Source organism: Bradysia coprophila, unplaced genomic scaffold, assembly GCF_014529535.1.
Source record: "Bradysia coprophila strain Holo2 unplaced genomic scaffold, BU_Bcop_v1 contig_297, whole genome shotgun sequence".
Taxonomy (NCBI): domain Eukaryota; kingdom Metazoa; phylum Arthropoda; class Insecta; order Diptera; family Sciaridae; genus Bradysia; species Bradysia coprophila.
In genome coordinates, this window is record NW_023503555.1 from 9,074,880 (window position 1) to 9,100,737 (window position 25,858).

A 25,858-nucleotide genomic window follows, 5' to 3' on the forward strand; every position below is an offset into this window, starting at 1 on the left:
ATTACCTTTCTAATGACACCCCACACGGCCCTGTACGGCTCGTGTAACTGGAGAAATTTTTGTAAGAAAAGTGCAGGTTTTCGGTTTTTGATGATCTCTTACCAGCCACAAAAGCTTCGAAATTTTTTTTGAAAGTGGTTTTGGGTTCTGGGGTCGAATACCTTACTGGGCACATATAAAAAATAATGCGTCCGATTTCGGTCTTCTGTTTTTCAAAAGAATCCCTCATATGCGATGCTCAACGCACTTTTCCTAGAGAAACGATAGGTTTCCAGCGTTGGCTTCAAGAGTACATTGTGCAAGTTCACTGTGTTGATACAAAATCAATCCAGTCCTAAGTTTTTCAAGAAATTTAGAGAGGGATTCTTCTGAAAAACAGAAGACCGAAATCGGACGCATTTTCTATTGGAATTTTTTATATGTGCCTGCTTTCCCCGGAAGTACATGCAATTACCTTTCTAATGACACAGAAACATTTTTGTAAGAAAAGTGCAGGTTTTCGGTTTTTGATGACCTCTTACCAGCCACAAAAGCTTCGAAGAATTTTTTTGAAAGTGGTTTTGGGTTCTGGGGTCGAATATCTTACTGGACACATATAAAAAATTCCAATAGAAAATGTGGCCGATTTCGGTCTTCTGTTTTTCAGAAGAATCCCTCAGAACGTGTGCTTCAAAAATCAACTTGTGAACAAGGCTGCAACTGACAGCTGCAACGGACAACCACCGAAATAATTTAAAATTTTTTTTTATTAAATTGAGACGAAATCAAATTCGCTATCAACGCAAACGTCATTCATTTATATACAAGTGCGGCAAATTATAACGTCATTTCGATACAAGAGCGGAAAAGTATGTCAAATAATTGGTGTTGTCCTAGATTTTCAAACCAGCGAAAATTGTTCGAAAACATACCTTTTATCGACATCGTTACAATCTGTCATAGTGCAGTTGTCAATTGCAAAAAAAAACAAACTTTTTACTGCCTGCCCCATGAGAAAGTTGATCATCACTGTGCCTGTTGTTTCGGAAAGAAACAGACAGACACATCTTCTGTCAATGATTAATTCCTATTTTGCCGGATTTTTTTTTACTTTACTGGGAAAACCCTTTACCTCGCTCGTAAAGTAAAATGGCATACTGCACACGGAAAAAAATATATATATTTCGTAACACGATGAGTAAAAGTACCTCGGACCGAAGCCCTCGGATCCTTTTACTCATCTGGATACGAGATATCAAATTACTTCCTTGGCAGAGTAATCTACTATTGCATGTTTCTCTACACCGAAAATCGCCCTTTTTGTAGTCCATGCAAAATATCGTACTTACCTAGGACGAACAGGAAAGTTGAAAAGTGACTAAGATTGACTCGACGTTGCGTCGTATCGATAAATTTCAAGTTTTCCTGGTCCTAGTTCCTACTCCTAGTAACGTAAATACTTATTTTGAAATTGGATTTTGGTTTGAAATAGTTAGATCGTTAGTTAATAACCCAAACTTTTGAGGGTTGAATGCAATGACTTACTGTACACGTGATTCAAAACGATTTATGACTTGCGGTCACTTCACAATTCATAATATGGTAATAAGGACTAAATCAGCATAGCAAGCAGCAGATTGTTTTAAGTCATTCAGTCATTCAATACGTCACCGGTCACCGGAAAATTTTCGTAACTTTGTCATTATGCCAAATTCACTTTTAGCCAAATTCGCCGATCAATCACTGCTGAATTGTTCCATCACAACCGATGGTTCTTTGTTTCAACTTGGTGTGATCGCAGATTGTAAATTGTACGTGAAAATGCTTTTCATGAGTAAATGTTTTCATTGACCTTTGACTGACGCGAAATTTTTAAATGCACTTTTTAGAGATACATGCAGAATAACTGCATTAGTAATTGGCTACATTTGTTTGGGATTGCTAGTCTTATACATTTGGTATTATTATTTTACTCATCAATTAAGAACGTTCTAAGAAAAGCACCTACCATCTTTCTAGGTACATTGTAATTGTCAAACTAATGAGAAACCTTGGACTATGCTAGCCAATCAATCGGAATTAAAGAACCAATAAGTCGATTTCTAGGTGTGTGCTCTAAATTGTTTATGGAAAGAAAGAATAAAATGTATGGACGAGGAAACTGTTCTCCTTAATTTCAATCATTGATTTAGAGTCGGCAAAACTATGACTGTTTAAGTTGAGAAATTATACTACAGCACCCAGTGGTACATTGTCAATACAAAGATATTAACCTGTTACAGACTGTAAGCATTTGACCAGTATTATTATCGGGTCTATTACTTCCATCGATCAAAGTATTGTTATCTGTTGATTTCACATCTTCTACTTCAATTTTTTTAACATGCAATTTACGATATGAAGGACCATATTACGCAGAGCTTGTCATTATTTTTGACGTCGTTATCGATAACAGATGAATAACCTGTTATGTGACAGGTTAGGGAAGACGGCGCATCACACATTATTCTATGGAAAATCTGACAACGTACACCTGTGATAACCTACGAGCCTATCTAGTATAATTTCTCAATTAAAACAATCTATGGTTGAAGGTCAGGTTCAAGTCAAACACGAAAGTGAAAGTTCAGGTTGGGTTCGAATCCGGGTTGAACCAATTTAGGTTCGAGTCTGTTAGGTCAAGTTCGTGTCAAGTCTGAAATCTTAGTTGAGGTTCTCAGCGTTATTTGTTGCTTTTCATGATTCCTCTCTTTTACCATTTGAAATAGCATCCGAAATGAGAGAAACGGAGAGGAACAGCCGTCATGTTACTGATAACAACATCGAATATTTTGCGATCAGGGAAATATCCGCTTGTAAAACGTTAATTGCTGACTGCAATCTAATTGCAAATGAACAAATGAACGAAGACATGTGTGGGCAACGATTTCCGGTTCGCAGTTTCTGAGCATTGGACATCCAGCGGGAATTTAAAAAATCGTTTTCAAGAAAAATTTCAAATTCAAGCCATGGCAGGACAAATTTTTGTACATTTTAAATCTGAAAACTCAAAGAAAAATCCGAAAATTTCTGAAAACTTTTTTTTCGGAATTAGTTGGAGCTTTCCCAGATTTTTTTTTTATTTTCAAAATTGATTAGACGAATTCACATCGGATTCACTTATTTTTCACTCTCGTTATTTATCTAAATTTCTCGTTTTTAAATGTATTTATATCTGGCCATTACCCTCGCTAGCAGCGCATGGATGATTCTACCAACAAGGCAAAAAGTTGGTATTTTGACAGCGTCAAAACGAAGTGTGTTTGCTAGAGAGGGTATTGACCAGACCTGTTCCACGTAAATATATTAAAAGCCTGACTCTAGGAATTAACTGTAACAAAAATACTGTGAAAAACAAACAAATTGTAAATTCGCACAAAGCTCATATGCGAGAAAAAAACTGAAATTAATGTAAATGTAACGCTCAACTCGTACAGTAAGTCAAGCTTTAAAACATGAAGCACAGAATTTATTATGAGCAAAATTATAACCATGAACATATCCTAAATACAAACATTTCACAGAAGCTACCGACAAACAAACATCTGTGTTATACTTGTACGTATATACACCGAACCCATATGTAAGCAGCAACTATATTAAAATTAAAATTTAATCAAAATTTGTTGTTCAATTTTCGATATGGACCATCATAAAAGGAGCGCAAACGTATTATATAGCACATTACAACAAGTGTAGTAAATTCTTTGTATAATGTTGTTTGCAATGGCTTTTCCAATGGAAAACTGTGTTGTTACCGTTGTATAGATACACAACATCGGTGGAAAATATCTCTAGATACATAATATTCAAATACCTGACTCGGTATCTGCATTTCAATAATAGTTTTCCATGCATAGAGAAGATGTTCACAAAATGCAAAATAACAAATATGATGACTGTGCACGACATTATGTAATGTGAAATGATGGAATTTTATGTGTACGGAATGGCAAACGGGATATTAGGTATTTTTTAATATTCGAAGTAAATCGTCAGTTGAGCGGAGCGTTTTTTTTCAAATTTATTTTTTTCTATTTTACAAAATTGGAAAACAACTTTTACAATATCCGGACAAGGTGGATTAAATTTTGTCTATTTTAGTTTGTTGTTCGATGGGATTTGGATAGGATATGAAAACTTAATTTTAGTCAAATAACGTAGAATATTGGAATATTCGCTGGGAATTCGTTCACAGTTTCGAACTTTTTATTTTATTTATGATTATTCAATAACCAAATGGAAATGGGTTGGCTTTCAGTGGAATAAAAATCGAAAAAAAAACACTTACAGCGTCGCTGTGACGCAAGTTCATTTATCCACTTACAAAAGAACTGAGATCGATGGAGGTGACGCTTACAGCTTCGACTCGCAAAAAGAAAAGCAAAAATTTTACCGAAAAAATTGTAGAAAAAAATTTTGCGTCACAGAGTGGACATAGCTATTATAAAAATTCGTTCAAATTAGAATTACGTCCTCAACATATCCTGAAAATTTCAGCCACAACCACCGAGTAATTGAAAAGTTTCGTTGTAACAAACTCACAGAGTAACAAAGTGACAAAGGTAAAATTCATCAATTTCAAAATGTATGAAAATCCATTTCTTCATACAAATTTCCAAGTTTTGAAATTTAATATCTCGGCATAATCTTAACCTTATGAGGCGTGTGATAGCTCGTTGAACTCGAACAAAGGGGTAAAGTTGAAAGGTTCTACGGATTTGTTAAAATTGTGTGAATGGACTGGCATCACTACACTACTCTTCACTGACGTAGGGCCATCATTGTTTCGATTTGATTTGTAATTTCAAAGCAGTTTGTGGTAGGCGAGAGAGAGAGAGCGGAAGAGATATATATGCTTGTCACGCTATTTGAATACTGTCGATTAAATTTTAACCTGTCACAGACGGACGGCAAGCATATTAACAGTTTTACTATTCACACTATTACTTCATTTGATCAACGATTTTCACAGATTGATTTCAGAAATCTTTTACTTCATTTGTTTCGAACATGCGTTTTGCTATATAAAACTCATTAGTCAGAGCATGTCGTTTATTCTTGATAAAATTGTTGTATTGCTTGGTCAGTAATTCAACATTGACAAAGTGTTGTATTGCTTTGACTTGACGAAAATTGTTGAATTTTTTTTTTCTCTTATTCAACGAAGGGCGAACGAAACGTGTTAACGTTTACGATTCGTGACGAAACGTTTTACCGTTTACAATCATTGTGTGGACGAACAACAGGACAAAACAATGCTGATTTCGGCGTATCACGCAATCATCAGTGCACCTATGTCTTGCGATGACTATGTGCATATCAGATATTTTTTTTGGAAAATAAGGAAATCATATTTTTAGAAATACAATCGCTAAACCGAACTGGTGTGCATACGTTATTTTGCACCAGCTGGTACCATTTGGAATTGTATGTGACCAGCTGGTGCAAAATAACGTATGCACACCAGTTCGGTTTAGCGATTGTAGTCCTTGCATAAATATTTTTTCTTTCGAAAATCAGTGAATTCGTTAAAGTAGTCCAGGTAAATCTCTAATTAGGATTCTAGCAAACTTGATCGATCGGGTTATTTGATCGTGAACAAACGATTTTTTTACGTCACATCAGAGCCTATTATTTTTCAGTAAATTTAGATTCGGATGTGAATCAAATGCTGAATTATACTGAATTCGGTTCTAATCAAACTAAGGTTCGGCGGCTTAGTCTTTTTGGAATCATTCTCTTGGCTTGACATTTTGAATATTTTGTTGCATACATTCAATGACACACTTTTAATTCCTAAAATGGAATGAATGGAAAAATAAAATTGCTGCAATCTGAGCAACTCCAGGCAAAATAGAATTTTCGGATTACCATTTTAGGTCTATGTGAGGGATTCTTTTGAAAAACAGCCTACCGAAATCGGACGCATTTTCCAGTGATTTTTTTTACATGCACCCTAGAAGCCAAAACCACTTTCAAAAAATTTCTTCGATTCGAAGCTTGTCAAAAACCAAAAACTTGCACATTTCTTACAGAAATTTCTCCACTTACACGAACCGCACAGGGTCGTGTGGGTGTCATTAGAAATGCAATCGCATGTACTTTCGGGACAAATAGGGTCTTATGGGTTTAAAATTCATCCATACTGAGATATGTACAGATGAAGTTTTTAATCGAAAAAGACTGAAAACTTCTTTTTTTACAGAAGTTTCTCGAGATACATGAAACAGAAAGAATAGAGTGTTGACTTAAACATTTCAACGTCTCATATTTCATCGTTGATGCTGCCAACGTTCCATAAGGCCATGACAGATCAAGACATTATGTTGGTGTAGCATCTGTTATCAACAACTACCACAAAAATGCTCAGTGACCACTGGCTAATGTTGTCTTATATAGCAGATTAAATGTTAAAACAAATGAAGTAAAAGGTTTGCAATTAACATCTGTTGAAAATATTTAACACAAAAGAAGGAACAGACTTCATAATTGTGCTATTGTCATATCTGAAGGGTTTAGATTGGAAAAATTGATTGACCACCGTAAACTACAATTTTGCCTTTGAATGTCTCAAAATGTCTAAAATGTAACTATTTGCTCTACCCAACCCTAGTCTGGCAATAAAATTTGAATTAGGAACCTCACTAGCAAAGGATATTCTTAAACTGTGTCACAGTCTAAATTTGCCAACCAGTTACGTAAAATATTTATTTTTTATTCCTGGAATTCACATAATCCGTATATTTAAGAGTCGAGAGTAACAAATGCAAATTTCACATTTAAATATTTTCCCATTCAAAAATGTTAAAATAAAAAATAAAATTAAAAAAACGGGAGGCAGAATTATGACATTATATGGGGTATTACGGAGACGGTACTCATTATATGGACGCAACTGCAACATTATAAATAAACCGTCGTTAAAAAAGTGGTGGTGAAACTCGTTGCTCATATAACATGCGACTATTTAAATTATCAACTTTCCATTCAAATATACTGACTTAAAACGTACAAAACTAACAGAAACTCTCTGCATTTTCTGCGGTATTATGCCCATATAATGTGGTCGCTTTATACATGGAGTTTGTAAACTTTTAAGCTTTTCTCCTCGTATTGTATGTATGTATAAACGTTAGGAAAACTCATAAATTGGAATTAAAATCATTAATTATATTGTAGCGTTTTAGTTAATAATTTGTAGAAATGTGTGCAGGTGGGTAAACCTTTTGTATTTAATGTTTTTGTATAATTATCTGAGGTTTTCAAACCGTTATATCGAATATGTAAACTGTCCGTTTGGGGTAAGGTGGATCAGGTTTTCGGTTTGGGTAGAAAATGGAAAATTGGAATACACGTTCATACAGAAATGTGAACTAATGTGTGGCTGTAAACAAGACCGTTCGAAAATACCGCAAATTTACTCAACTCATCGTTCCGATCATGTATCATAATTAATCTAACTACAGAACAGACGTTCCAAAATTTACTTGCTGGTAGAATCTTTCGGGCTACGTACGTCTCTTTGCCATTGAATGGGAACACAAACTTTTAGCATTTCCTCTCTGGGAAATAACGTTATGCACGCTCACATATATACTCAACGTTTCACATCATTCGTACGTAAATAATCTGAAAATCGTTTGTTTGCAAAACCCTCTTCATGCAACGATTAGAAACTGTCTAAAATATGCAAGGTAGACGATTCACATTCGTACATATCAAAATGCTGACTCTGCATTTTCATTCTGCCACAATCCACATCGGCTTCCATTCACAACTCAATCGAATTAACAATTGTTTTGCTCTTAATTTCTAATCTCAATGTGGTTGTGAGTGGATACGATATCACATTGCATTAGGGATTTGGAGAGCCACCAAGCCGTTGCATTATATTTTCGTTTGTAACGTCCAATGAAACGTAGCTATCTTTAATCAACATATCCTCAACTCGACATATCCTTAACTCAACATGGCCTTAACACGACATGGCTTTAACACCACATATACTCAACTCGACATATCCCTAACTCGACATTTTCTTAACCTGACATATCCTTACCTCGACTAATCCTGAACCCGACATTTCCTTAAATCGACGTATCCTTCAACCGATATATCATCAACTCGACATATTCTGCACTGCACATTTTCTCAACTTGACATATCCTTACATCCTCAAACCGACATAATCCTTAAACCGACACATCTTAAATCCGACATATCCTTAACTCGACTAAACTTCAACCGGACATATCCCTAACTCGCCTGATCCTCAACCCGACATATCCTCAAATCGACATAACCGAAACCCAAGTTAGATAGAATGATTAAAAATCTGCCATTTCTTTGGTATGGACTAGTCATTGATTTAAAATCTTTTGCTTCGTTTTGCTATATAAAAGGGATCACTGGCCGGATCTCATTGCTGATTTTTGGCATTTTCGTCATAGCAGATGGTTAACCGTTTCTAAGAGGTTAGTATCATAGTTCAACACCAACTTGTCAATGTACAGATTTATAAAAATTCTAAACAAAAACTGATAACAAGGGCGGTAAAATGTCATTCATTGAATCTACTCACATGCAATAAAACTGCCAAAGAAATCCATGAAGCTTGCACGCTACCTGAATGTAAGCATTTTGCCACTGACAGTAAATACGAGGTACTTATACCATACGACTAGCATGGTAAATGTAAGTAGTCGGACCCAATCTTATAAATACATAATAATGCTAAATTGAAACAACCTTACTGCAACAGAAACAGACCTATTTAACATAGTCAGTAATCGCATGAGAAAACGGCATCGATTTTCATTAAACGTAGCAGCGCATCATGTTAAGAAAACCGTATAACAATAGTTATTTACATAACAAGGCATAAAAAGTTTCCAGTTTCCATGGTTCTGGATAGAGTAGGGCAATTTTTGTTAAGAATAGAAGCCACTCCATGGGTGGAATTTGTATCATATACAGATACAAATTTAGGTTTGTTGAATAAATTAAAATTTCATGAAAAAAGTAAATAATTAAATTGCTTTCTATGTAACACTTACTCGGCAAGTCTCGACTTCTTCGTGACAAGTGTGTAATATACACTACATGCTTTTGAAACCTAAACAAAATTTCTTGTTTTCCCTAGGTGTGTAATAAGCCACTTTCAACTGTAGGGAAAACAAAAGCATGTAAATTCAATTATCTTGAAGTGTCATTGTTTTTCAATATAACACTAAAAACACCATTTTATCATTAAACTGCCTGAACTGTACGAAACATGGGTTTTGCGTAACAATTTGTATGGACCAGATCTTTGTTTTGAGCTTGCTTGTGTTAATAACAACTTTGATTTAATTAAGGATACGTAGACTGGGAACATGCTGGCGAATCTGTTTACTACGACAGATTTTCCAGTAGAAATATAATTTTTCAATGGCAAGCTTCGTGTGACACTAAGAGATTAAGGAATTTGTTCAGGTAATGGTTTGACGAGTGGACCGCCACTGGCTTTGAGGGGGTTTTAATTTTTGTTTTTTACACGTTGCCACACGTTCATTTGCCAAATTCAAGGTTTTTATAGGAAGGTTACGCATATTGCTTTGTTCAAAATTGACTTTCTCTTTCACAAACTTAAGACCTAAGACAGTATTTGCCACCAACATGAAAAAACTAAATTTCTAAACCACCTGAAACCCAGTGCTTTCACCTACGTAGTACAAACTATGCGAGCCAATTTAACTCTATTCTGACACCTATTTAATTTCTCTAATACATACATTAGGCATGCCATCATTAGAACTCTTTTTCTAGAGCTTCTAAGGTGTCTAAAAATATATTTTTTCAGGAACGTTGTGAAACTCTTTCTTCTAGACAATACTAGACTATATCCCTCTACTACAGTCTGTCCTTCTACTAGTGACTAGTATATAGAGAGACTAGTTACCTCTCTGCCTTCTAGACTCTACCTCAACTAGAACTAGACTCTCCGTGTACTCTTGGTCTATTGAAGATTTAAGTAATAGATACCGAACGGCATTTTGAGTCCTTCTTAAGGCCACGACTTAAACGACTTTGGCTATCTAATGCTAGAAGGGCTAGAACGACAGTAGCACTATTGTATATCTCGACAATGACACATCATAAAAAACCCAAATTGGGGTCAAAATAAAGGTTTGGCTTTAATACCTTCAGTTTCACTCCAGTCTGGATTTGCTATGATGTGTGGTTGACGAGATACACACTACCCACGTTCTAGCCCTTCTACCGCTAGATGACTAAAGTCGTAGAACAAATGTTTTGCGTCTTAGGTAATACAATAATATGGCATAGGTTTCAAGCCGTTGGCTTATGAGAGACTCAAAGTGCCGTGGGGCATCTGTCTATGCTCCGAAATAACGGAAAAGTCGTTGATCCAAGTAGTTTTGTTAATTTGTTTGACTCTTCATTTCACGGGTTCGCATTGTAACAAAACAGCACACAATGAAACTAACAACTGTTCTTTAAATCATTCAGTATCATTGAATTATTCTCATCTTCAATTATCCTTCGCATTTTTTTCTTCCGTTATACAGACAGAAACAAAACAAAACTATTCTCGTGTATACAACTTCCCCACTTATTCGCTAGAAGATTTCTTCCTGCTTTCGCATCTCGCATTCACTTGACCTATATATCGCAAAAAGCAAAGAGCCACTTGTAGATAATTAATTTCCGTTTTTGACTTTTGTTTTGTACGTTGTTACCCCCATTTCTCCATTTTTCGTACAATGGGTAAGACGAAGTACCGTGAAAATCTTTATATCCTCCGACAGAAAAGTAAAATAAAAACAAAATTTATTATTTCTTCTATTATGTTGTTTCGGTTCTTGTATCCGAATAGTGTGTGGCTGTGTACACGTCCAACTATTCAGAAATGCTCCATGGTAAGAGTTATCTTTCTTCGATTTTTGCTTCTTCTTTTTTTGTTCGTCGTCGTCGTATTATTCTCTATTCAACACAAAGCATAAATAATGGATTTTGGTTAGTTACTTCCGAAAGTAAAACGAGGAAAAAGCTCCGAATGTAAGTTAGTTTGCTCTGATGAAGATAGCCTTTTTCTGGAAATGAAAACGAGTGTTTCGTATACCCACTTTATATGTTGACGGAGATATTGTCCAATACATATGCTGTATACATAAATGTACGCATAGGTCAACCGATTAACCCCATGTGTGTTGTTACCATTGAATGTGACACATAACACACTCTCTCTCCCCTAATGCTTGAAAAACACCGAAAAAAAAAATTATTTTCCATATAACGGCATGAAGAGTCACATGTACTTCGTTTTGATAGAGATATTATTCGGAATACTAATGCCCTTATTTATACGTGCATGGAGAGACTAACTAGAGAATTATGATTTGTTTTTGATGGAATTTTTTACACAAAGGGATTATATTATCGAGGAATATGGTCTGGAATTTGAAGTTTTAATCAATTTATTTGTCATGGGAGATGAATCCCCAGAGAGTTATCGAAATATTTTCCCTTCTTTATGGGATTATGGGATAAATTTTACGATTGTCCAATTTCTTATGGTTGATTTCTTAACAAGAAATGGTTTTGGGGGACTCTAGTGAACCGTATAAATTTTGGTCCGTGTAGCCACAAGTACAAGTAAACTATTGCAATGGTGTAATGAACTTTAGGCTGAAAACATACGAGCAATTTTTCGTTGGGTTGGCTCGTCCGATATGTGTTTTTTATGTATAATACTATAAGCAGAAGCACGGGGTTCCGGTGGAGTTTGAAATTTAGTTTCTCTATGTTACAATATACTTTAAATGTCCAGTCCTAACCTCTCGAGAAGTTGTAAGAATCGATATCTCATAGCTCTCGAGGTAATTGTAGCTGCGGAAACTGTAGACTGTGTAACTGCTTGCTATATGTGTAGTCTTGATATGAAAACACCAAGAATAGACGCTCGTTAGTCTTAAGGCCATTGCTTACTAGTCAAACCAGTTATTACTAGTACTAGTAGTCTTCGCAACAATTAAGAATTTAAGAGTCTGATAGTCACAAGGTCTCTTAACTCTTAAGAAGCAGTAACTATGGAGATCTCAAAGCTCTCAAGACAATTGTTTCTGCGGTAACTTTAGCTATGGCTACAAAATTGCTGGCTAGGCTTGATATGTGACAGTGAAGACCGAATGTCAAAGTGACATTTTAAACGTCAAACGAAAATATTAATTCGAAGTGGTCACAAAATCGTCGATTTTTCTTCAATTCTATTTCACAATTACAATTGAGGGAAAATATACCATTGCGTGGCTAATTCTCATACCTATTTCGTTTGACGTTTAAGCGTCGCTGTCATCTGCCAATGAAAAGGTCAATATGATCCCAACTATCACTTATGTAGAATGTTGTCATAACACCGTTACTGTGCACAACAACTATGGACATTCGTTTGTCTCGAGGCCTATCACTGCTTACTATTCATAATAGGTACTACCAGTCGCCTAAGAGTCTGTCGAGATCGCAAAGCTCTGAAGGCAATTGTTGCTGCGGAAACAGTAGCTATGGAAGCAGCCTTGCTACTATTTTCGTGCGATTGATTCTTCAAAAATCTGGAAATTCTTTAATATTCTTGAAATGGATCAAAGTTTTAAAATTCAAGAAATTCTTGAAAACTCTCGAGGTTCTCGAAAATTTCTGAAAATAGGCACTGCCAGATAGACACCAACGTATCCATAAAATAGCTACCGCCAATCAATAACAGAATTCCTCTCTGTGAAATGAAAAGGAAAAAATCTTGAGTTCTGAACAAGCGACACAGAAACTTTGACTGCCAACCACTAATTAAAACTTTTTTTCGGATAACTCATTTCCACTGCTTTGCAGTTTGTTTTAACTGGTTTGCCCTCACCACACTTGAAAAGACAATTCGATTCAGACCGCATCCCCAGCCCCTTCACAAGGAATTCTGAATTAACCAATTAAACCAATTCAAATCGATTCACTTGCCTAACAATTGCACCCGGGCTACGATGAAACGATTTCCACTGACTCGTGAAATCAAAATGCCATCAAAATGGTGAATTTCCGCTACTTTAGTCCATAATGCAAAAGTTCATGCAATGGTGCTTGATATGCAATTGCTTCATCGTATAGTGTAAGATGGAAGAAAACTTTTAATCATTTTCCTTCCCCAATGTACTTGTCAATTCGTACAACTTTTAATCCATATGCATTGTCAGCCAGAGACATATGTTTTCTCGAAAACGTACCACTGGCAGAGTATACACATTCTCTCTATCTCTCGCCTCAAACCCACACCCATGTCTATCTGTGCACATTGTGTCGAAATAATATAGTTTTCCCATCCGAACATCGTCTTGGAACATTTTTCGACACACAAAAAAGAAAACTTTCCTTTTGTTCGTCAACACAAAAGCTCACTTCGTGCGCCACTTTGTGGCACTTTATATGTGGCAATAAATTCATTTCCCACATGTCTAGTTGTGTAAAACAGAAAGTTTGATATATGCTGATTAATGAGATTGTAGGCACAAAGATGTAATTAGTAACTAAACTGCCTTGGGCCATCTTCAATGAACGTATTATTGTATGTGAAATGTGTCTAGTCTAGTCGTACGCTATATATAGTGTAAGGATCATTGATATATCTACATAGCACACACCACTGATGTAAATGTACGTGTACGTATGATGATAGCTACAATAATGCATGACATCTAAAGTGATCGACTAAATTTATATGGCACTAAACGTACAACGTTTCGCTTTGTATGTTTCATGGATATTAGTGAGAATTATACATTTTTCGCAAAGGATACAGTCGAGATACGTACATATAACTATCCATTATGTGCGTGTGTCAAATGAAAATGTATTTACAGCAGCAACGTATATCCATGTCATACACGATGGTGCATGACAAATGTTCGTGTAAGTGTACGTATTGTTTAACTGGAAAGACAACGCATAGCTTTTAGCTTTTATGTGTAATCTAATACACAGTAATGAACGTATATAACATATCATCCGACTGTGTACATTGTATAATATATACCGAGGGGTGGTGGTAGTAATATGGTAGTCAGATGATTTGCATTATTCACTAAAACATAACACCCCCGAAAGAACATCCACATTCGCTCATCCAACAACATATAGTCACCAGGAATGTTCGTCCGACGACACAATTTATTATAATTTTCACGAAAACTGTTTTGTACAATTAATGTTTACGAATTGTATGATTTACCATCAAATATTCAGATGGCAACGTTTTCAAGGGATATCATTGTTGACAGAAAAATAAATGGTTTTAATTATTGTTAAACGTGGATGGCATGCAAGCCGTGTGTGTGTGTTGGGGGGGAGCGAGCGTACACACATATGTTTTCAAATTTTATTTATTGTAAATCATACGTGAACGTATAGCACAGCTTAATCGTCGTGTAATAATGTACACCAGCTAGTAGTCTGATTATAAATGTTGGTGGCAAATGGGGACCTACTAAAACAGTTGTAATTACAGACTTTGTGTCGGATTGACGTAGACGATCGCTACTAAATGAAATGAACCGTTGAAATTGGTGTGAGAAAGTAGCAGTGGTGTCTTTGTGAGAACCAGTCATATTAATAATGTAATTTTATCGAATCTATTACTTCATTTGATGTAAGTATTTTTCAACAGATTGACACGAGATCTATTACTTCACTAGTTTTTGCATATATTTTCCTATATAAGATCACATTACACAGAACTTCTCGCACTTTGTTGTCGCCGAGCTGTCGATAACAGATGATACTTATTCTGTACATTGTCTTTTCTTGTTTTTCCAACGGTTGGAATCCAACCGGAAAAATTTATATAAAAACCTTAAAAGTCTGTTTTGCGAAGTATGGCTCAATGCCGATATTGTATGGAACGGAAATAAGGTCAAAATCACTTTTTCCGAAAAAGTGTACCGAAAAATTCTTCAACTATGGTGCGGTTTTCCCTGGCCATTTCTGATCGAACTTTCAAAGTTGATGTGTCATTCGAAAGCTACATTCAAATACTACTCATATTGGCCGGCCGAACTTGGACCATCCAGGACAGCTGACTATAGGGACTGGGAATGGGTCATTTCAAAGTTTTTTTTAATTTTTTTTAGACTTTTAAAAGGTACATGGCTGTAATCTGGGATTCGTTTTTGCCTGGTCCTGAGACAGATTTTCAGCTCATACTTCCTTCCTCCTTCGGATCCCTTCAAGGTTTTGGGAAGACTCATTTTTCCATTAGTTTTCTATCGAAAAGAACAGAGATAAATACCTAAAAGAAATCTTCCACTTGATGTCCGCCATCTTTCGGGTCTTAGAACTCGAGAACTACTGGTGATAGAGGTGAACTTATTGGTTCCCTTCTGGACTTGAGTCTCAAGGAAGGTAATATTTGGTCAGTTCCTAAACAAAAACCGGTTTTTCATTATATTCTAAAACAAATGTATGATATGGTTTTGAATTGAATGTGCATCTCTTTTGCTCTTCCACATCCGTGGGTCACACATTAATAGCTAAATGGTAATGGGGCACATCATACAATCGAATTGTAAGAAAAATGAAATTTTATTCGTTTAACTTCGAGTCTAACGATTTTCTTCCTATTTGAATCTATTTCAAACTTTTATTAACATCGTCCGACTTTTGGAAGCTAAACGAATGAGATTTCATTTTTCTTACGATTTACTAATGTGACACGTTTTCTTTCTGCATTTAGCGGTTAATATTAAAACGCTCGCTTCGCTCTCCAAAAATTTCACTCTTTATCCGTTTTCCATTAAGCTGAAAATGATATGGCAGCACTTGAAAAACTTATGGAGAAAAAATGGCTGCAGACACTGGATCAATGGTTTCTGATTTTATATTGATTCGTCCTTGCCTTGCGGTATTCCACATTATTTCATGACTAAGAAAAGCTAATAAACATTTTGGACAACAGAGCCATAGAAAATCACTTGTAAATTATACATGTGTCAACTTGTAGCTTTCAAGGAGTCACAGCTATCAAGGATGTACAACCTAGACCATTGCCTATGACTTTCTAGTATTATTACTTCTCATAAACTCTCTAATTGGTAACTCTCGAGTAAATTGTTGAAAATGATATGGAACTGTGCACATACAGACAAATATTCCTAAAACTCCATGAACTATAACAAATATAGAACAATGAAGGAACACAAGGAGCGGTGCAAAAATTTTGATGAAAATCAAAAATAATGAATCTGCCGCTCCATTCTCTAATTTCACGTGTTCACTGTGCCTCTAACAAATTGAAAACTCTAGGTTTGTACATTTGCATATCTAAAAGGGAAACAATAATTGCTGAAGCAACAACACAAGAGGTCATCGCTCCGACAAGCTTCATACCAATATGGTTGGAATTCCAATTGTTGTGCTCCTTTTTCGATGCATTTGACGGACATTCATTACTCACAGAACAGTTTTCAAAAAAAAAAAAAAAAAAATCGAAAGTGGATGGAGATGCAAGTAAATCAAAAATCTTAAGAGAAGTCAGACAACATAAAACGAGAGAGTAGATTTACCAATTTTTTTCAGGCGTCGAATGGACACTGAACGTGTGTTGTAGTATACAAACAATGTGTGCCGTTCTATGTAAAATATGGTGGATGAAGTGGATGATGTGTAAATGCGTAATACGAATCGTGTGTAGAAAATGCACTTATGTCATCATGTTAAGCTGTCTCCATGCTTCATTGTATTCAAAAAAATCTTATGAATGAACTCCATTATAAGTAAAATAAAACGTGAACGGCGCTGGTCTCACCAGGCTCGTACTGACCTTATGGGTATTGGGGCGATGCTCGAAGAGTTTTTTATTTTTTGTATCAATGAAGGGCAAAGGACTTTTCAGAAGTTTTCTTCATCCAACGACCGAAGTGCTTTTTCGAGCCAGTCCGGCCCTGACTCCTCGCATAACAGTTCTGGTAGTTTTAGAAATTTGTACGAGCGAGTCGTAATTTTTCATATTTATTTAAACATACGTAACGTAACATGCACATTGCATACATCAGCATTAATATTTTAAATGGAAAATAAATGTTTGTCAGTGTGACTCTTCTGTAGTCTATCTGTGCTCTCATGCAACGATGGTCAGAATCTGGTATATGGTGTTTGGATTGTAAAATGTAAAATAAAATTTTCAAATTCGTCGAAATAATGTTGCATAAATGCCAATTCGTTCGCAATTTTTGGGATAAAGGTTCGGTTATGCGGAAAATATAACATAAAAGCGAAACGAGCTTAACGCTTTTATTATCAACTTTCAATTACATTCATTCTGTTCCCATAATCGGCTTAATAGAGCTTGAATGTCAGTCTGGTTTCACCTACATTCAGTAAACGGCTTCGCATAATATTTTGCATACATACAAGCCCCCATATTGAATGAATTCTATTACCGAAAATATAATTTCGTTATCTGCTCCATGACTGGCCCTAATATTACAGTCATAATCCAATCGCTTTTTGGATTCTAACGATGGCATTGAGTTCATGGAGCGCATAAAATACATAAAATTGAGATGAATTAAAATAGGAAAAGTTTGCATATTGGTCAAAGGAAAATGTTGCAGAAAATAAAGGATTAGTGACGTTGGGACAGTTGACAGAAATTTTATTTCATTCATGGAGTCCGAGTGACGCAAGTTCTTTGACGAAGAGTCAATATAACATCTATCATCTTATGGAATCTGTCACGGGCCGTTCACAGATGACGTCGCGCCAGGGGTTAGATAAACGTAGTAAATCCTTTTGCACTCAAAGAAAACTATATTTCGTTAAAAATCCTCAATTTTTTTTTTAATTTTAAGAAAATCATTATAAATCAAAGAAAATCCTAGGAAATCAACGTATTATCCTTACAACCTTAAAAATACTTGAAAATCCTTTGAACCACTGCCTTAACCTGTTTTTTTTTTTCGAGTCTTGCTAACATTCATCTTTAGTGAGTTATATTCAATGGAATTTTCAATTCTGTTTCAAACTCGTCTCAAGTAAGTGTGTCGTTAAACTTGGCCTCGGATCGGATTGACATTTTTTTCGCAGCAATGATTTTATTTTATTTCATTTCCTATAAATTTCTCACGCTCTTTTTCAAAGAAACATTCTGCTATTTTAATCACTTTCAGAAACTCTTCGTTAAGTTTCACTGGTGAGAATTTTGACACTTCTTTCATGTAAAATATGTCAAAATCTTCACTTTGGGTAACGAGTTTTTAATTCCCGAATGAGTTCTTTAGATCATTGCGGTTGTTCACAGGGCCAGACTAGTAGTACAATATGACCTCTACGTTTAATGAAAAGAGCATTTATCAGGAAAAGTAAATAATGGGGGAAAATGTGAAAATATTTATGTTGTAACAAGCATCACATGAACGCCAAGTGTTCAAGAAGCCACAGAAACTCTTACTTGTCACCTCTGCTAACGACAATAGAAGAAATAAGTAATGGGACGATCTGACTAGTTTTTCTTATATAGAAAAACGTATGTCAATGCAAATGAAAAAAAAGATTTTGTATCAAGTTCTGGAGACTTGTCAGACTTGTCATTGGTAAGCGGTTTGAAATTCGGACTAACGTAAAAGTAATATCATTTAAGGACTGTTCTAACAGTTACATACGGCTGTTATCTGTTATCGACAATAATAAACGACAATGTATGACTAATGAGGTCTTATATAGCAGAAAGCATGTTCAAACCAAATGAAGTAAAAGATTTCTGAAATCAATATCTGAAAATATTCGATCAAATGAAGTTGTTCTGTGGTATGTCTCTAAAATGCTTAAAATTTCATAAAAATGATTTGGTCATAATATTAACTCTCGCACTGCACCGCATTTTATCAGTCGCTTTAAACTTGACTCAGGCTGTCGTGATAAGACAACATTTTTTTGATCCTTATGTCTGGCCACACTTTTGATCAAAGGAATGTCTGAAAATAGTGTAAAATCGAAGTTATTGGTCCACCATTTCGTAATTCTTTTCTGGACTCCAAAAACTTCTTCTAACTTCTAAATTATATCGGAGCAAATCTTTTTGCAGCCATACCGTGGACTAGTTTTTTGCTTCGAAGCATGCTTTTCTGGATGCTCTAACCCAATTGTAAACCATAGTTGATATGTTGAGCAACAATTCAACTATTTTGTAATATGTTATGTATCAAAGAATTCTTTATGCATTTCTGGGTATATTTCCAGAATCATCCCGTTGGGATGCGATATTTGTATTGTAACTTTCAGGTAATTCAACAATTACGGAATGAAAGTTTTCTGTGAAAGCAATACGCTTTTTCAACAACAATACCAGAAATATCCTTTGACCGACCAATGTTCACATTTTACATAATATTATCCTTCGCAACATAATCTCATGTGCTATCAAAGTCAAAAAAGATGTAACAAAAGGCGGGTCTTCCAGAGCAGAGACTATTTTTGTGAATTTTTTTTTTCAATTTTCAAAAATTTTCGCAAAAACATTTTTCAGAAAAAATACGGAAAATTTTGAGGAAAAGCGGGAAAATTGAGGAAAAATTGCTTAAAAAAATGAGAAAATCTATTCCTAAAAAATAGTCCCTGTCACCTACCCATTGAAAACATGTATACGAAATGAACGTCGGCTAATCGGATTTACAGTGTTAGCAAATAAAAAATCTTTTCATTTAAATTACCTGGCACTAAGTACGGTGTCGGATTGGGTGCCGGCTGCCAATACGCCGAGCTTATGGAGGGATATGTGGATCCATTTGATTGAGTATGATTTAAGCCTTGAACCGAAAACGAATTTATTTGCTTGGTACGACTTTTCATAATTTGATTTTTTTTTAATTTTCGTTCACTGATTTTTCACTTTGTTGTAACGACTTGGAGCTTGTCGTGACACACCAATTTACAATATAAGCAATTTTTATAGCTCACACTCTCTGCGATTATTTTTTTGTCGTCTTAAACTGTACACAATAAAATAAAAATTAATTTAATTTTCTTGAAATACTTAACGAAAACAATTAAATCAAAAAAAAAACCTCGTATTAATGTGCATGTGTTTTCATTTAAGGTAGATTTTACATTCGATTCTCAATTTTTTTATATTCTATGACACAACACTATAATGCATGTATGTACTGCGATGTATATACTGTGGCAATATTATGTGCATTTATAATTAAAACCTAATGAAAAATGCATTCAACAAAACACACAATAATATTCATTTTATAATGTGCAATTCAAAAATTGCATATAGTTCCATGATAGTTCAAGCCGCACTTTTGTTGTTGTTGCACTGTTGTATATTGTAGCTGCAGCAGTAGTGCATTTGATGCTCTGATGTGAAGTGCATTCAGATATATATGATGGTTTATAGTGTGTCTATATATGTCTATCTATGCACTGCACTTTTTTTTGTTAAATTTTATTTATTACGAAATTACGAAATTTTTATGTAATGACAAAAGATAAACTCTGAAATTATGTAAAATCTTCACGTAGTACTTTGTATATGTATAAGGAACAAAGAAAAAAATTATTCTGGAGTTTCGGTCGAATCAATGCAACACTTGAATTTCATTCAAAAAATAAAAAAAAAATCGGTTTTCATTTAACAAAAAAAAAAAAAAATCTTTTTTGAGTAATGAACACGTATCACTCGACAATATTCTGGTATAATGTATGGATATATAAATGTGTTTCTCTCCTCTAATCATTGAATTATTCCAGATACACCACGTATCGCATATCAGTCAAATTTAATTATTATTTTATAGGTTTTCGGTATGAGAAGTATTAAGAGTTGTTTCTGCGGCGATATGTTAAAAAAAAGTTGGGTTTTCAGCCTGAAATAAACCAGATCGTTTCTTACAAATGAAAAACGTTTTTTTTTTAAATTAAGTGATCGGTAAGTATATTTTCCAAAGTCTCTATGGGTGCGTCGACAAGATTCAAATTGTACGAGTTGTGTGTATAATACATAAAGTGTGTCACTTGTTTCGCTCGTTCACTTGTTGCACATATTGTGAATATATATATTGTATAATGCAATCTCTATATATTGCTAAACTCATGAGAAATCTATTAACGTATTGTTTTGCTCTTCGACCGAGAGAAAAAAAAAATGATAATAATGAATTTCTCTGTGTAATCGTCACGTTAAAGTGTGAAAAAGATGTCACATTACCGAATTTCAATGATTTAGAGACATGAATTACCAACAACAACGATTCCAAAATAGTGTCTCGTTGTTTCCTTTTTTTTTTTTTTTAAAAAAAAGACGACAAACCGAAAAACAGATAAAATTTTTGTGGGACGTAATGAGCGCTGTATATGAATTATTCACGTGGAAAAATATTATTTTTTGATGAAACTGATGGAAGAATAATTTTTTTTTTGAAAAAACAATTTTTATTGAGATGCGGAATATATATTCCGGTAGCAACGGTAGCAGCTTTTTTTGCACAATTTTTTTTTTTACTTTTATTTTGTCAATTCACTGGTATAGTATGATTCAACAGGTATACGTCCTCGGCTACGTCAATGTCAATTAGTACGAAACATCGATGGAATCAAAAAATGTTTCATAATTGTCTAATCAAATCGATTGCATAATTTACACCGGATGACTTAATAGCACCACCGTTTTTTTTTAACTTTATTATTATTATCATCACAATATACCTTGGTTATGTCTCGGTGTACTGTATAAACCGCACATTTTTCTGACTACAATATTCTTATGATACTCGAAAGACACTCCACTACAAACGTTATGTCACTTAATATTGTTCCAACGAACGAACGGAAAAAAAATCGTAAAGAATACACATGCGACTAGTATGTCCGACGTTAGTTTAACTATTAATTTTATGTACACAATGACAAAAAAAAATTGTTGACGATAGTTTTTTTTTCGTCTTTATTTCATTTCAATATTCAAATTGATAGCAGCGTTGAGTTTAATATTTTTTCTGTTCGTTTCAATATCGACGGTTCGTCTTTGCGTTTGAAATTACTCAACTCGCGCGATTGTATAAAGAGTAAGAGTAATGCTGTGTATGCTATATTATATGCTAACACAGAAGGTATATTGAAAACGTTTTTGAAATGCACTGCGTACTTTATATACATGAAAAAAAAATAGTTCTTCTCGAGACGATTGAAACTACTTGAACGGTGTAATGGCAGACTATTTCTAGCGTTTCGACCGATAACAAAAAAGAAAAATATTGAAGAAAGAACGAAGAAACAAAAAAAAATTAAAGTTCCAAAGAGAACTTCTAAATATTGAATTGTAGTTTTCTTGTATTGATGTGTATTGAAATCGCGCCTCGCGACTCTCGTGTGTGCGGAGAGGTAATGAGCAACGCGAACAGTATGGTATTCGTCTTATTCATTATTTTTTTGACATACATATGTGTGTTGTATAGCCATATCCCAACCAACACAAATATTTCTTTTATTTTCAGACTTATTTAGAATTTGGATGCGATTCGCGATTCATGCGATTTTGTTGAATTGTTTTTTTAAACAAATTTTTGCAGGTCCAACTCATTCAATTATTATTAGTCATTAATTCGTCGAGGATGGATAAAAAATGTGGAACCCAGATGGCTGTAAGATATTTCTGAGATTTTTTTTTGTTGAAGAATAACAGTCAGAGGCAGTAAAATTTCATTATGAATTTGTGTCAGCTGATTCACACATACAATCACAATGGTTTGTACTTGTTTATACGATTGAAGCTGCTACACGCGCGCGTGGAGTGGTGAAACCATATAAGGACGCATAAACAGCTTCGATTGTATGTGTGGATCAGCTGAAGCAAATTCATGCTGAAATTTCACTGTCTCTGACTGTACAAAAAATGAATGCGTGGTATTACGTGACCACCCGTGACAATCATTCCTTGACAATCATATTGTTCGAAGGAAGTAGATTCTTTAGATTCTTTGATTGTAGATCTTTTTTACACTCTCACAGGCACTTTCTTCGTGCAGTAAGTATGAAAACTCACCACAATCTTTCAGAAACGACAAACGTATCACCAAGTCTGTTACTTTTTTTTGTTAAAAGTTTATTTAGTGTTTGGCACAAAATCTTTTACTTCATTCATACAATTCACTATATATAATAGAGTACGGACTAGACGCCATCGCTTATTTTTGTCATTGTTGTCGACATCAGATGACTACTCTGCTTTATTGAACAGGTCCTGTAAAATAGGTATTTTGCCGAGTCCGCGAGACTGGAAAGACCACGACTACTCTTACGTTGCAACTACTTAACAAACAAAGGAAAATTGCAACTTCTCGTAGGCTACAACAGTTCATCCTCAAAATTTACTGCTTCTAGAACATTGTGACTCATAGAAACTTTCAACTACACGAAATTTACAACTCTTCGAAACCTACAACTTCTTGACACGTTTAGACAATTTCAGTTCTAAAACTAAACTTGTAACTTGAAACTACTCGTAATCTACGGCTTCTGAAAACCTACAACTCCTTTAAACAGGGCCGAACTGGCTGTCTGACAGCTCATTGGGTGTTAAATCTAAAGATAACAACAATCTACAACTTCTCGAAACACATCGTTCCCTACAACACCTCGAAACTTGCAACTCCTTCAAACAGGGCCGGACTGGTTACCAAAGGGTGCCAAATTGTTGGAGATAGATTAGAACATCTCGAAACTGACATCTTCAGGATACTTATAAGTCCTCGAAACTTACAAGTACTTGAAACCTCCACCTACCCGAAGCTTACAACTATTCGAAACTTATAGCTCCTCGACTCGAAACTGATCGAAACCTACAACTTATCGCAGCTTAAAAATCTTTAATTACCGATCACTCGAAGTAGTAGATTTTAATAAAGCTACTTAATTGCTGAAATAAATAATCTACACCAGATGCATCTAGATCTAGACACACCAGCACTAAAACGAATCTGTTAACTGGGTAATTTCCTTTGCGTTCTTTTTCAAACAAAGTGTATATAGAGTCACCTTCCATACAATGAATACACACTTGAAGAATACGGTGTGTAAAAGTAACCTAATGTACCACGAGAACCGCGAATAACGATAGGAAGTCGGCTTAGTGTAATGTTCGGTTATATAAAAAAAAATATTTCGATTAGGTTGGCACATTATTGACATACACACCATGTGAGCCATGCTTCGCTCAACTATTATACTAGTGAAACTAACTATTAAGAATGCACATTGATTAGAGTTGGTTTGTATCATACATTAGGTATACCGTTTTGATATTATAATGCTTAGTACGTACGTATTGATATTGGGCCGTGTGTACTTTCAATACAGAGCGTATTATACATGTGTATCGATTACGGACGATTAAAATATTTCGATCGATGTGTGTTGCTTTTTTCCATATTGAAAAAAGGTGGATACGTACAACAGTTAATTGATATACACAATGCGGTTAGAATAACAGACGACAATTTTTTTTAAAGTTATTGTTGCTATCGTGGCAGTTAATAATTTTATTGTTTTGTGGTTGTTGTTGCTATTTTACGTAACAAAAGATGTTATTGTCGATTTTTTGTTAAATTTAGTTAAAATGACTTATGAATGTGCTAAGATAGTATAACTACCTACGACCATACTTCAATTGACAATGACACATTTGAAGTGCGGTGGACGTCAGTGAAATTTAGACATTAAGAAATTTAGAATTTGTTTCAGCTGTTTTTCAGCTGGTACACTCATACAGACAAAACGGTTCAAATCATACATTGTTATACGGTTTTACCACTACCACGCAAGGGCGCATAACTGTTTCATCCGTTAAGATATAAGTATTTTGTTTGTATGAGTGGACCAGCTGAAAAACAGCTGAAGCAAATTCATTCCTAAATTTCACTGACGTCCACTGTAAGAAAATCATTCACTTAAAAACTTCGCTGTTGCGATAAGGCAGATTTATCCGCTTCAGATCAGTCTAGTTCAATAAATTTCTGGGAAATTAAAATGACTAAAACGGAAAATGGGGTTTCTATATGCTGCTTTTCCAAAGAAACCTCCGATACAAAATGAAGTTCTACAGCGGGTCATAAACAATAAGTTTTTTTTGATTAAAATTCTAGAGATAGAAATTTGTTTCAGACATGAAATCTGCATCTGCATATTTCATCGTTGGGTATACAATACATCTCGCATCAGGGATAAAAACATTAAAACCGAAGGGCTTGACCCAAATTGTTTGAACATACGTAATAGTAGTTGTTGTAGTTGAAGTACTTTGCATTTCTTTTTCCTTTCTATTAAGCGAAAAAAATGGTTTCGGTAAAGGTTTTGACAAATTTGCAAGTTACATAAGAGTTACAAAGTGAAGTTGACTCACTTTGTGCTACTATGTGCTACAGATTTTCGAACTTTTTTTAGTAAATATTTGATGAGGAATAAAATAGTTACACTGGCAATGCTAGTACAGAATCAACTATTTGAACATTTTTGTTGGTAATTTACAACTACAAAAACTAGCTGCATTAATACTTTATAAAATTTATAAAATTTCATTCAAAATAGTACTCTATTTGGCAGCTGTCATTAATAGCACTTTTGCTTGAAGTGCGTTGGTTATGGTCAAAGTTGGTCTGTCTTTGCAACGAGCAAAACGTAACCGATTTCAATAACCTTTTTTTCGTGAAAGAATATCAAAAATTAGGAGAGGTCGATAAACATTGCTGGTAATGTTAAGAGGGCAGACTAGGTGTGAAGTAGGCTATATATTGAAAAATTGGTT

General features: G+C 34.8%; 1 protein-coding gene and 1 long non-coding RNA gene across 7 annotated transcripts in view; one reads left to right on the forward strand and one right to left on the reverse strand.

The window, feature by feature from the left end:
- The window catches only part of LOC119079084 (CUGBP Elav-like family member 1-A), a 75,710-nt gene extending 53,248 nt beyond the window's left edge, over positions 1–22,462 (reverse strand). For 2 of the 6 annotated variants that reach the window (XM_037186899.1, XM_037186894.1), the window contains exons 1-2: positions 21,563–22,462; positions 19,764–20,556 (exon numbers count right to left, since the gene is read on the reverse strand). In XM_037186899.1, coding sequence (XP_037042794.1) covers positions 19,764–19,902 — 139 coding nt within the window. In that variant the 5' untranslated portion in view covers positions 19,903–20,556; positions 21,563–22,462. The remainder of the gene's footprint in view (positions 1–19,763; positions 20,557–21,562) is intronic. The other 4 variants (XM_037186898.1, XM_037186897.1, XM_037186895.1 and 1 more) reach the window with 4 other exon arrangements.
- Positions 1,631–2,059, forward strand: LOC119079140. The gene is made up of 3 exons (XR_005088106.1): positions 1,631–1,790; positions 1,869–1,937; positions 1,999–2,059. It is a non-coding gene; the product is annotated as an uncharacterized LOC119079140 (long non-coding RNA).
- Positions 22,463–25,858: the final 3,396 nt, after the last annotated feature.